This window comes from Salvelinus fontinalis, chromosome 22 (assembly GCF_029448725.1).
Source record: "Salvelinus fontinalis isolate EN_2023a chromosome 22, ASM2944872v1, whole genome shotgun sequence".
Lineage (NCBI taxonomy): Eukaryota > Metazoa > Chordata > Actinopteri > Salmoniformes > Salmonidae > Salvelinus > Salvelinus fontinalis.
Window position 1 is genome coordinate 2,321,852 of NC_074686.1, and position 13,733 is coordinate 2,335,584.

At 44.1% G+C, this 13,733-nt stretch overlaps 1 protein-coding gene across 2 annotated transcripts; it reads left to right on the forward strand.

The window, feature by feature from the left end:
• Positions 1 to 179: 179 nt before the first annotated feature.
• Positions 180 to 13,689, forward strand: LOC129819546 (homocysteine-responsive endoplasmic reticulum-resident ubiquitin-like domain member 2 protein). 2 transcript variants are annotated; one of them, XM_055875897.1, is made up of 9 exons: positions 180 to 539; positions 1,007 to 1,327; positions 7,641 to 7,718; positions 7,900 to 8,007; positions 8,315 to 8,448; positions 8,633 to 8,764; positions 12,223 to 12,513; positions 12,852 to 12,917; positions 13,225 to 13,317. In XM_055875897.1, exons 2-9 carry the CDS (start codon positions 1,181 to 1,183, stop codon positions 13,232 to 13,234), a joined length of 966 nt encoding a protein of 321 aa, XP_055731872.1. In that variant the 5' UTR covers positions 180 to 539; positions 1,007 to 1,180; the 3' UTR covers positions 13,235 to 13,317. The 2 variants fall into 2 exon arrangements, with proteins under 2 accessions (XP_055731872.1, XP_055731871.1); XM_055875896.1 differs by having other exon boundaries at positions 190 to 539; positions 12,806 to 12,917; positions 13,225 to 13,689.
• The last annotated feature ends 44 nt before the right edge of the window (positions 13,690 to 13,733 follow it).

Here is a 13,733-nt window from a genome sequence, read left to right on the forward strand (position 1 = left end):
GTGGGCATTTTTGATTACTTTTTGTTCTAAATAGAGACAGCATATAGGATTGTGTGAAAATGCAGGAAATACGTTTTAGATGCACAAAACATTCTCAGGGAGGACCACCAGACACCCCTCCAGGTTATGAACCCCCCACTTCTAAAACCAAAGTGGCACCCCTAGATTAGGCCTAATTTATTTATTTCAACTGACTGACTTCCTTATATGAACTGTAACTCAGTAAAATATTATAAATTATATAATATGTTTGTTTAGTATAAATGTAATACAGCGAGCATATAACAAGCATATAACGAAATGTTACTACCGTTTTTCAAACTCGTTTCACGCAATTCGATTATACGAATTCCGGATGTGGGCCGAACAGCTGTTTCAGACACGATAACATATTTCCACTTTCCTTTAGCTAGCAGCTAGCTAGCAGGCCAGCAACAACAACAATAACAACACGCCGGATATTCAGATTATATTTAAGGAATTGTAACTGATCTTTAATTAAAGGTGATCAAGTTAAAGTTCAGTCGCTGGAAGCTAAGGTGGGTATATATATTTTATCGGCCTGATATTGCGAGGGACTGATCATCGTCATCTGCGTTACCAACAGTTAGGATAACCTAAGATAACTGTTGTTAGCTAGCCAGCGTTAGCGCTGAAACTTCTGCTGGTACCATAGGCTGGTTGCTAGCTAGCTGTATGTGCTAACGCTCAGCTTACCTGATTGACAAGCATACAGTACAGTAGTTAGTACTTAGTCAATGTCATAACTAAAAAAAAAAAAAAGAAGGTACATCTGTGAAGTTCTCATTAGCCAGAGTTAGCTACCTAAGTAAGTAACGTTAGGCGTTATCAGAGAGGGGATCCTTTTTATACCTGTCACTTTCTGTTCTGACAAACCATAGATAGCCAACTAGCTTGGTATTTAGTCTGTGTAAGTCCATTTTACTTCACTTGCACAACAGGGTAAACTTGTCCAAACAATGTGGCTTTCATCTTTTTTTCCCAGGTTTCGATGTTGTGCCCTAGTATTAGCTAACGTTACATCTTGCAGCTGGAGATTGATCATATTTAGTAGTCCTCCGCATTGGAAGAGACCATTCTGTTGTTCCAGCCCAACATATCTGGGCTATGTGCAAGGCACCATAAGACTCCAAGAGGACACTAATTGATGGTTTAAAACATGGACCAGGGTGTTGCCGAAAGTCCTGTTATCATTGTCATCAAGGCACCCAACCAGAAGTATGATGACCAGACAATCAACTGCTTCCTGAACTGGACAGTGGAGAAACTAAAAACCCATATCTCACATGTGTATCCCAGTAAACCGGTGAGTAGGCTCTGGCTTACGTACAGTGAGATTGCTCTCCGTATTCATTTCCCTTGAGGTCTGTTCAGATCAATGATGTACAGTGCTTTCGGAAAGTATTCAGACCCCTTGACTTTTCCCCACATTTTGTTACGTTACAGCCTTATTCTAAAATAGATTAAATCGTTTTTTTTCATCTCTGCAGCACTCATCAATCTACACATAATGACAATGCAAAAACAGGTTCCTCCAGATGTGACACTTGGCATTCAGGCCAAAGAGTTCAATCTTGGTTTAATCAGACCAGAGAATCTTGTTTCTCATGGTTTGAGTCCTTTAGGTGCCTTTTGGCAAACTCCAGGCGGGCTGTTATGTGCCTTTTACTGAGGAGTGCCTTCCGCCTGGCCACTCTACCATAAAGGCCTGATTGGTGTAGTGCTGCAGAGATGGTGGTCCTTCTGGAAGATTCTCCCATCTCCACAGAGGAACTCTGTCAGAGTGACATTCAGGTTCTTGGTCACCTCCCAGACCAAGGCCCTTCTCCCCCGATTGCTCAGTTTGGCAGGGCGGCCAGCTCTAGGAAGAGTCTTGGTGGTTCCAAACATCTTCCATTTAAGAATGATGGAGGCCACTGTGTTCTTGGGGACCTTCAATGCTGCAGACATTTTTTGGTACCCTTGTGCATCTGTGCATCAACACGATCCTGTCCGTAGAGCTCAGAGACAATTCTTTCGACCTCATGGCTTGGTTTTTGCTCTGACATGCACTGTCAACTGTGGGATCTTATATAGACAGGTGTGCGCCTTTTCCAAATCATGTCCAATCAATTGAATTTACCACAGGTGGACTCCAATCAGTTTGTAGAAACATCTCAAGGATGATCAATGGAAACAGGATGCACCTGAGCTCAATTTCGAGTCTCATAGCAATTGGTCTGAATACTTATGTAAATAAGGTATTTAAAAAAATATATATACGTTTGCAAAAATTTCGAACCTGTTTTCGTTTTGTCATTATGGGGTATTGTGTGTAGATTGATGAGGAAAAGTAATTTAATACATTTTAGAACAAGGCTGTAACGTAACAAAATGTGGAAAAAGTCAAGTGGTATGAATACTTTCCGAATGCACTGTCTATAAACCCTGGATTGCTGATGCTATGAATTGGCCAATGAGAGGCTTCGAAGCCACCGGTCGGCCGTATTGACACTCCACAGAAGAAGCAGTCCTCATGTTTCAATGAAATGTTTCAAGGCCAAAATTACATGTATTTCAAAAATAAATTAATAATAATTGTAGTGGGGACAGTAACATTAGTACATTCAAAAAAATATATATTTTTATGTTTAGCTCACATAATAATTTAAAAGTATGCTTCAAAGTGTCTGTAACAAAATAAACGTGTCAGAAACTAATGTAGACAATAATTGCATTTTTATAGCTTCCAAAATATTTTTTCCGATGTTGGGGGAGTGCCAAGATGGAGGCACGGTGGCTTCATAACAGCTAGTGTATATATAAATCATTGATTCAGATGGGGTTTGGACATTCAGTTAGAAATATATTGCATTATAGATTGATTGGCTTTTGAAGTTTGGAGGTTACAGCCATCTGAGAATGTGTCCCCATCCCCGATATATTATATAGGCAGACTATAAGTAGCACAAATGTCAAAATGATACTGACGTCCCTGATGCAGAAGTAGGCTATATGTACGTTACATACCCTAGTAGTCCAAGACTAATTAGAATTGAAGCCTTTGTTTAAGTGAATGAGGGGTTTTCAATTAGTGGGTTTAATCCTCTTAGTAAGTGGGCGGATCGACCTAGCTTTTGTTGGAGAAAGAAAACAGAGGACCCGATCCTAGCTCAATGTTTTCTTTGATGTGAATGATTCACTTAGTACTATAGGAGGTTTATAAACAGTTATGTGTTTATTGACCTCATTTATTTGTCTGGAGAAGAAAACAAACAAGACTGCAGTGTTCTGCAATCTAACTAGCTTCATTTAGTTTTAACTGAAATCACAAACACATTTTCGGCATCAACATCCTGTGTACCCCAGTAATTGCTTTTTGCTACACAGTGATGATTTCCTAACCTGGAAATACATCTGCTTATATGTAGGTCAACACTTTTGAATTTATGTCATGTCATATTACTGAAATACATAGCCTAATGTCAGTGCTGTGAAAACCTATTGCCTGTGGGAATGAGACTTTATAACCCATCACCGCATCTGAAAGAATGTCAAAACACACCGTAGCAAACTACTCTACGGGAAAAAGAGAGGCGGGAAGAGGAGAAAGCAATGAATAAAAGGTTGTGCTAAGCATATATTTGAAAATATTCTTGGCTTGGAAGTGTGTAGATTTGACGTCAGGCTGGAATAAGGACCCTGCGATTTCTTTGTTCTCCCCTATAATCTGATTTAATTACGGTTCCTGCTCAGTAATCATTGTAAACACTGAGCACTTAACAGCACTCTTGTCTAGTAATCTGTCTGTTGTGTGTTCTCCAACTTCTCTGGTTTGTGTCATCGATCTCTACTGTTTACCATAATAGTATTAACCAGGTGACGGAGCCTTCTTAACAAAAACAGTCTGTTGAAAAGATACGATTTTGGTGTAGATTTCAGCTTTACTGTAGCACTGACATCACAAGAATGTCAATGTAAACTCAAAAATGTCTCGCTACCACTGATGCTGTCATTGCCCTAATACGTCTAGCCTAATCTTTGGTTTCTTAAATCCTGTCAATCCGATTAACTAAACTGCACAGGGCCTTCAGTATTCAAACCTGTTCTTTTTCCACATTTTGTGTTACAGCCTGAATTTAAAATGGATTACATTGAGATTTGTCACTGGCCTACACACAATACCCCATAATGTCAAAGTGGAATTATGTTGAGCAAAAATGTTACTAATTAAAAGCTGAAATGTCTTGAGTCAATAAGTATTCAACCTCTTTGTTATGGCAAATAAGTTCAGGAGTAAAAATGTGCTTAACGAGTCACATACATTGCCTTGCAAAAGTATTCATCCCCCTGGAGTTTTCCCTATTTTGTTGCATTACAACATGTAATTTAAATAGTTTTTTTATTTGGATTTCATGGAATGGACATACAAAAAATAGTCCACATTGGTGAAGTCCAAAAAATAAAACACTGAAAATTGGTGCATGCATATGTATTCACCCCATTTACTATGAAGCCCCTAAATAAGATCTGGTGCAACTACTAGCAATTACCTTCAGAAGTCACATAATTAGTTAATTAAAGTCCATCTGTGTGCAATCTAAGTGTCACATGATCTCAGTATATATACACACCTGTTCTGAAAGGCCCCAGAGTCTGCAACACCACTAAGCAAGGGGCACCACCAAGCAAGCGGCACCATGAAGACCAAGGAGCTCTCCAAACAAGTCAGGGACCAAGTTGTGGAGAAGTACAGATCAGGGTTGGGTTATAAAAAAATATCCCAAACTTTGAACATCCCACGGAGCACCATTAAATCCGTTATTAAAAAATGGAAAGAATATGGCACCACAACAAACCTGCCTGGCACCACAACAAAACTCACGGACCAGGCAAGGAGGGAATTAATCAGAGAGGCAACAAAGAGACCAAAGATAACCCTGAAGGAGCTGCAAAGCTCCACAGCGGAGATTGGAGTATCTGTCCATAGGACCACTTTAAGCTGTACACTCCACAGAGCTGAGCTTTACGGAAGAGTGACCAGAAAAAAGCCATTGCTGAAAGAAAAAAATAAGCAAACACGTTTGGTGTTCGCCAAAAGGCATGTGGGAGACTCCCCAAACATATGAAAGAAGGTATATATATATTGTCAGATGAGACTAAAATTGAGCTTTTTGGCCATAAAAATAAACGCTATGTCTGGCGCAAACGCAACACATCTCATCACGCAGAGAACACCATCACCAAGGTGAAGCATGGTGGTGGCAGCATCATGGTGTGGGGATGTTTTTCATAGGAATGAACTGGGAATCTGGTCAGAATTGAAGGAATGATGGATGGTGCTAAATACAAGGAAATTCTTGAGGGAAACCTGTTTCAGTCTTCCAGAGATTTGAGACTGGGACGGAGGTTCACCTTCCAGCAGGACAATGACCCTAAGCATACTGCTAAATCAACCCTCGAGTGGTTTAAGGGGAAACATGTAAATGTCTTGGAATGGCCTAGTCAAAGCCCAGACCTCAATCCAATTGAGAATCTGTGGTATGACTTAAAGATTGCTGTACACCAGCGGAACTCATCCAACTTGAAGGAGCTGGAGCAGTTTTGCCTTGAAGAATGGGCAAAAATCCCAGTAGCTAGATGTGCCAAGCTTATAGAGATATACCCCAAGAGACTTGCAGCTGTAATGGCTGCAAAAGGTGGCTCTACAAAGTATTTACTTTTTTGGGAGGGATATTTATGCACGCTCAAGTTTTCTGTTTGTTTCTCCCCAAAAATATTTTGCATCTTTAAAGTGGTAGGCATGTTTTTTATTTTAATTTTATTATTTCACCTTTATTTAACCAGGCAGGCTAGTTGAGAACAAGTTCTCATTTGCAACTGCGACCTGGCCAAGATAAAGCAAAGCAGTTTGACACATACAACAACACAGAGTTACACATAGAATAAACAAACACACAATCAATAATACAGTAGAAATATATATATACAGCATGTGCAAATGAGGTAGAATAAGGGAGGTAAGGCAATAAATAGGCCATGGTGGCAAAGTAATTACAATATAGCAATTAAACACTGGAATGGTAATATGTGCAGAAGATGAATGTGCAAGTTGAGATACTGGGGTGCAAAGGAGCAAGATAAATAAATACAGTATGGGGATGAGGTAGATTGGATGGGCTATTTACAGATGAGCTATGTACAGGTGCAGTGATCTATGAGCTGCTCTGACAGCTGGTGCTTAAAGCTAGTGAGGGAGGTAAGAGTCTCTAGCTTCAGAGATTTTTGCAGTTCGTTCCAGTTATTGGCAGCAGAGAACTGGAAGGAGAGGCGGCCAAAGGAAGAATTGGCTTTGGGGGTGACCAGTGAGATATACCTGCTGGAGCGCATGCTACGGGTGGGTGCTGCTATGGTGACCAGTGAGCTGAGATAAGGCGGGGCTTTACCTAGCAGAGACCTTGAGCGCTGTTGCTAGCTAATTTGACCTGAGATATAAACATTGGGTTGTTATTTTACCTGAAAGGAAAAAGGTCCTCTTCTTCTTTGTAGAATTTTGACCCATTATGGGTCACACAAAATCATGTGTTCTCTACTCCGACATTTAATCCACATATTAAAGGGGAAACCTAGTTGGTTTCTAGTAGTCACTCCTCCTTCAGTCTTCTTCTTCTGTGGACTTTATATGGCGGTTGGCAACCAACTTTAAAGTGCATTACCACCACCAACTGGACTGGAGTGTGCACCTCAGTTCATCTTTCAATCACCCACGTAGGTATATGCTCCTAAAAACCATGGGAGAGGTGGGACTTGCAGTGCATCAAGTGTCAAAAATAGAACCAAGTTCTATTTTAGTGCCTGGCTATGCAGCCGTGCAAGCTGTTTGGATGAAATTATTGAGTAACATGTATGTGTACATTTATTTTGCAGTACACGGAACGTTAGCGGTGTGGTCAGCATGTAAGTCTCGCGTTGCCATCCTTCCAAGTCTCTTCCGTCACAGTCTGGGAGCTGAGTGTAAGCTGAGTGTAAGCTATAGACTTACATGCTGACCACATCGCTAACGTTCCGTGTACTGCAAAATAAATGTACACATACCAGCTATTCTGGTTATTTCAATCACTACTACTTATATGTTCTTATGAAATATAAGAAAGTGAAAGGGAATCTTCTCTGGACCCAAAGTGAAGGAAAGCGAAAGGAAAACCCCTGTTTTCAGGGGTTATCAAATCAATCAATCAAATATATTTTATAAAGCCCTTTTTACAACAGAAGTTGTCACGAGGTGCTTTACAGATGCCCAGCCTAAAACCCCAAAGAGCAAGCAATGTAGAGACCGAAGCACAGTGGCTAAGAAAAACTTGATACAAGACAGGAACCTAGGAAGAAACCTATAGAGGAACCAGGAGCCGATGGGTGGCCAGTCCTCTTCTGGTTGCTCTTCTGACTAGAGATTTAAGAGTAGATGTGGCCATTAAAGCCAGATCGTTTTTCAAGACTGTCATACATGACCAGCAGGGTCAGATAATAAATCATCTGGTCTATCAAATCCAAGTTTATTTCTCACGTGCTCCGAATACAACAGGAGTAGACCTTACAGTGAAATGCTTACTATGTTCTCAACTGTCTGATTTGTATTGTAGAGCTTCAAAGACCAGAGGCTGGTGTATTCTGGGAAGCTCCTCTTGGATCACTTAATACTGAAAGATGTGCTCAGAAAGGTCTGTCTGCTGCATTCATTTATCTTTCACCTTGACATAGGTATTCTGATCAGAGATTCCAGCAAAGTATGCATTGATCCTAGATCTCATTCTTAAAGTCAAGCTGATTCCTCTGATGATTGTACTTTGTCAACGCAATAGTGTGGCTGTCCTTGCTAATGGCCACGGATGACTCTTACAGAAGGATGAGTATCACATGGTCCACCTGGTGTGTGCATCTCGCACACCTCCCGGGTCCCCCAAGCTCCACAGCAACAAGGCCCCTGGAGTCCCCTCTACTGGCTTCACGGTGAGTTACCCTTATGCATGCAACACCTATCCTACTGCTCGGTTCATTGCCACTCATTTCATCATCCCAGCACACCTAGGACTAGCTGTAGTCTATTTGTGCTATCATGCCAACTCCTTGTCACTCATTGTCATGCCAAAAATGGCTTGACAATGAGCTATGGAGTTGGCAAGAGCACAAACAGATCTGGGACCAGGCTAACCTAGGCCTACTCTCTGTTGTAATCCACGCAGCTCCTGAGGAATGAAAAGTCTGTTAGGTGGAGTTAGAGAAGTAAAATAATCAACTTCTTGATTGGTTTTGTCAGACGGGTCAGAGCCCCAGTCTCTCCTCCCATAGCCAAGATGGCCAATCAACCTCCACTGGAGAGAGCTCTGACGGGCTGAGACATCGCACAGGCCCCGTCCCTAACCATGCAGCACACCCTGCCTTAATGCAAGCGTAAGCCCTTATACACCAACCTCTCAATTATAACACTGTTAGTTCTGGCCACATGTAATGATTGTCCAAGAGGTGTATTACTGTTGAGAGCTCTCACTTCCTAATAGATTTGTGTTTGTATGTGTTAATTGTTCTACAGGTAATGCCGAACTGTTTACCCTGTAGCTGTGTACTTCTATTGCAGCTACATGTGGAACCAGTTCTCTCCACAGCAAGGCCCTACCAACAACATGCCAGCCTACCTTGGCATACAGTACAATCCCATGACGCTGCTGTGGTGGCAGCAGGTGTACGCCCGGCGTTACTACATGCACTAGTAAGTCTGCTGTCTCACAACAACTGTTGGACAATATGCTCAATTACCCTTGCTGAGATATGCAATCATTGAGATTCAATCACAATTACCTGACTTTCAGTATGAATTAACTGACGCGTGAAAAAAGTCAAGACCGGGCTGATGGAAACAGGAAATGTCACTACAATTTCCTAATTGTCGACAGAAAATGTGTTTTTTCAGCATGGCGGGATCTTTTTGTGTCTTTAAAATAATTATGTGAGAATTGGCGATGGAAATATACGTAGTGTGTCTTTTTTCCCACCTGCGATGTGGGATATTGTTTTGTATGAGTGCCTATGTGCGCTACGTACTTCACGATCGTTATATTCTTTGTTGTTTTAGAAGTTTCACTATCATTAAAATGTGGAACTCCTACTCACGCTGCGCCTTGGTCCAACTATTCATACGACGGTCGTGACAACGTCTTGGGAAACCATGCAGTTTATTAGGCTACCGAGCGATGGAAACCCATTTATTTTTTATTCGGTACTGTAACAGGCTTCCTCCTTCTCCTCATCCGAAGAGGAGTAGCAAGGATTAGACCAAAATGCAGCGTTGTGATAAGACATGATTTTTTTAATAAACAAAACACGACGAACACTTGAATAATTACAAAAACAATAAACGACGTAGACAGACCTGGACGACGAACTTACATGAAACACGAAGAACGCATGAACAGGAAAACTGACTACATAAAACGAACGAACAAACAAAACCGAAACCGAAACAGTCCCGTGTGGCGTAACATACACAGACACTGACACAGGAGACAACCACCCACAAACAAACAGTGTGAAAACACCTACCTTAATATGGCTCTCAATCAGAGGAAATGAAAACCACCTGCCTCTAATTCAGAGCCATATCAGGTCACCCTATTACCAACATAGAACCCACCCAAACTCACGCCCTGACCGTCAAACACATACAAAATAACAGAAAACCGGTCAGGAACGTGACATAACCCCCCCCCTCAAGGTGCGTACTCCGAACGCACCACCAAAAGTCTAGGGGAGGGTCTGGGTGGGCGTCTGACCACGGTGGTGGCTCAGGCTCTGGGCGAGGTCCCCACCCCACCATAGTCAATCCCAGCTCCGTATTCCCCTCTGAATGACCACCCTCCTATTCCACCCACTTAATTGAAAGGGTACCGTCGATATATGGGGCAGCACCGGGATAAGGTAGCTCAGGACAGAGAGGTAGGTCAGGATAGAGAGGTAGGTCAGGATAGAGAGGTAGGTCAGGATAGAGAGGTAGGTCAGGATAGAGAGGTAGGTCAGGATAGAGAGGGCAACTCCGGACTGAAGGGCAGCTCCGGACAGAGAGACAGCTCTGGACTGAGGGGCAGTTCTGGATGGCTGGCTCTGGCGGATCCTGGCTGGACGGCTCTGGCGGATCCTGGCTGGCTGGCTCTGGCTGGTCATGGCTGGCTGACGGCTCTGGCTGGTCATGGCTGGCTGACGGCTCTGGCTGGTCATGGCTGGCTGACGGCTCTGGCTGGTCATGGCTGGCTGAGGGCTCTGGCTGGTCATGGCTGGCTGAGGGCTCTGGCTGGTCATGGCTGGCTGACGGCTCTGGCTGGTCATGGCTCGCTGACGGCTCTGGACGCTCATGGCTCGCTGATGGCTCTGGACGCTCAAGGCTCGCTGACGGCTCTGGCAGATCCTGTCTGGTTGGCGGCTCTGGCAGATCCTGTCTGGTTGGCGGCTCTGGCAGATCCTGTCTGGTTGGCGGCTCTGGCAGATCCTGTCTGGTTGGCGGCTCTGGCAGATCCTGTCTGGTTGGCGGCTCGGGACAGACGGGCTCTGACGGCTCGGGACAGATGGATGGCTCAGACGGCACTGGGCAGACGGATGGCTCAGATGGCGCTGGCGAGACGGATGGCTCAGATGGCGCTGGGGAGACGGATGGCTCAGATGGCACTGGGCAGACGGATGGCTCTGGCCGGATGAGGCGCACTGTAGGCCTGGTGCGTGGTGCCGAAACTGGAGGCACCGGTGTAGGCACTGGTGGTACTGGGCTGGGGCGGGGAGGTGGCGCCGGAAATACCGGACCGCGCAGGCGTACTGGCTCCCTTGAGCATTGAGCCTGCCCAACCTTACCTGGCTGAATGCTCCCCGTCGCCCGCCCAGTGCGGGGAGGTGGAATAACCGGCACCGGGCTATGTAGGCGAACCGGGGACACCATGCGTAAGGCTGGTGCCATGTAAGCCGGCCCAAGGAGACGTACTGGAGGCCATATATGTAGAGCCGGCTTCATGGCACTTGGCTCAATGCCCAATCTAGCCCTACCAGTGCGGGGAGGTGGAATAACCCGCACCGGGCTATGAACACGTACAGGAGACACCGTGCGCTCTACTGCGTAACACGGTGTCTGCCCGTACTCCCGCTCTCCACGGTTAGCCTGGGAAGTGGGCGCAGGTCTCCTACCTGCCCTCGGCCCACTACCTCTTGGCCCACTACCTCTTAGCCCCCCCCCCCCCCCCCCAAAGACATTTTTGGGGTTTCTTCACGGGCTTCCGTGCTAGCCGCGTACCTTCATATCTCCGCTCCTGGGCTGTGGCTGCCTCCTTCTACTCCTCAAAGCGGCGATTCACTCCCACCTTAGCCCATGGTCCTTTTCCTTCTATGATTTCCTCCCAACTCCAGAAATCCTGCAATCCTTTTTCGTGGACCACTGTTGGTGGTCCCGCTGCTTGATCCGGGTTTGGTGGGTGGTTCTGTAACGGGCTTCCTCCTTCTCCTCATCCGAAGAGGAGTAGCAAGGATTAGACCAAAATGCAGCGTTGTGATAAGACATGATTTTTTAATAAACAAAACAGAAAACACGACGAACACTTGAATAATTACAAAAACAATAAACGACGTAGACAGACCTGGACGACGAACTTATATGAAACACGAAGAACACATGAACAGGAAAACTGACTACATAAAACGAACAAACAAACAAAACCGAAACCGAAACAGTCCCGTGTGGCGTAACATACACAGACACTGACACAGGAGACAACCACCCACAAACAAACAGTGTGAAAACACCTACCTTAATATGGCTCTCAATCAGAGGAAATGAAAACCACCTGCCTCTAATTGAGAGCCATATCAGGTCACCCTATTACCAACATAGAAACACATAACATAGACTACCCACCCAAACTCACGCCCTGACCGTCAAATACATACAAAATAACAGAAAACCGGTCAGGAACGTGACAGGTACATGGGAATTCAACCGCAAAATAAATGTTTATTCGCACTGTCATCATGCACAACCTTTTATCTGCAACAAGTCCATTTGATGGAAACATCTCTGGTGGGAAAATGTGCATTTGTTTTTATGCAGATTTTTGAATATTCACATGAAATCTGTCGCTGATTAGTTTCTCTTTATATTAATTTCTCTCTCTTTTCTTTGTCTCTCTCGCCCTTCAGTCAGATGTTGGCTGCCTCATCTCACCACTTTAGGCCTGACCTGCTCTCGACCCAGCCCGGTCAATCCGATCCTCTGAACCCACTTCCCCTGGAGGAGCGCCGTGGCGAGCCTGACATCCAGATGAACGCCCAGGGAGGGGAGGCGCATCTGAACGAAGAAGAGCTGAACCGTGATTGGCTGGACTGGGTGTACACGGGGTCACGCATCGCCATCTTGCTCAGCATAATCTACTTCTACTCCTCCTTTAGCCACTTTGTCATGGTGATGGGCGCCATGTTGTTGCTATATCTGTGAGTATTCCCCTGCACCCTCTCAACTTAATACTATGTGTCCTTGCTAACAGTCACATACTAGACTGGACCCAGATCTGTATGTGCTGTCTTGCCAATATCCATAGCATTAGCTATACAGCTCTGGGATCAGGCTAGACTGTAAATTGAAAATGAGATTGTTCTGAATCCTTTATATTAACCCTATACCTTTCTATCTGGGTCTTCTTGGGTCTTTGACCCAACAAATGTGTTGTGAACAGTCACCTATTATGGATCACAGGTTTTATCAATGGCTCTGTGTTTATGTTAGGCACCAAGCAGGGTGGTTCCCTTTTAACCCGGAGAATGAATTTCAGAACCATGGATATGAGCCCCAAGAGGATGAGATGGAGGCGGACCTTCATCATGACCTCCAAGAGATGGTAGGTCATCTTTAACCTCTGACCATAAACTAAAGGTTAAAGTGCTTCTGAATGTCAGGACAGATAACTCCTTGAATTATACAGTAATTTAATTTGTAATAGCAGTGATTAATTATTTATGTAATGCGTGTCTGGTAACATAATATGGTATTGCTGTGGTGAATGATTACAATTGCATTGATACGTGTAGCAAATATGTCTTTGATGGAAAGAGTTTGTTGGAAATGTTAGAGGAATACATTTGTCCAGTATTCCAGTTTATCTGTGTGATGACTAATTTACGTGTTGCCATGTTTGGCCTACACAGGAGCGGATGATGGATGAAGGCTTGGGGGACGATGATGGGGACAGTGGAGAGGAAGGACTGGAGGATCCCAATGGTATTCCCCATGCTGGCTTTCTCTCTACGACTTGGTCTTTTATTGTCACGTTCTTCATGTCTCTCATACCTGAGGGGCCACCCAATGCTGCCAACTGAGCCAATGAGCCATGGGAGAATGGCACTACTGACTGGACTGAATACACTATCTTAGAATGCCCAGCGAGTTCACCCTTGTCTACACAATCATTGTACATCTACCGGATCACAGGGCACTACAGAAGAACTGAGTGGTCACTCAGCCACACAAACAGAAAGGCTTTGAACTGGTTTTGAAGTGAACAACAATAAGCTTTGGGGAAAAAGGACATCCCTGTGTAATATTATGTTTAATACCATGATAATTAAACCTATTTTTGAGTGAAATAATAAATAAAGTATGTAAACTGTAAATCTGTGTAATATTGTATTTAATATAAACTTGTAGGACTGGCTTG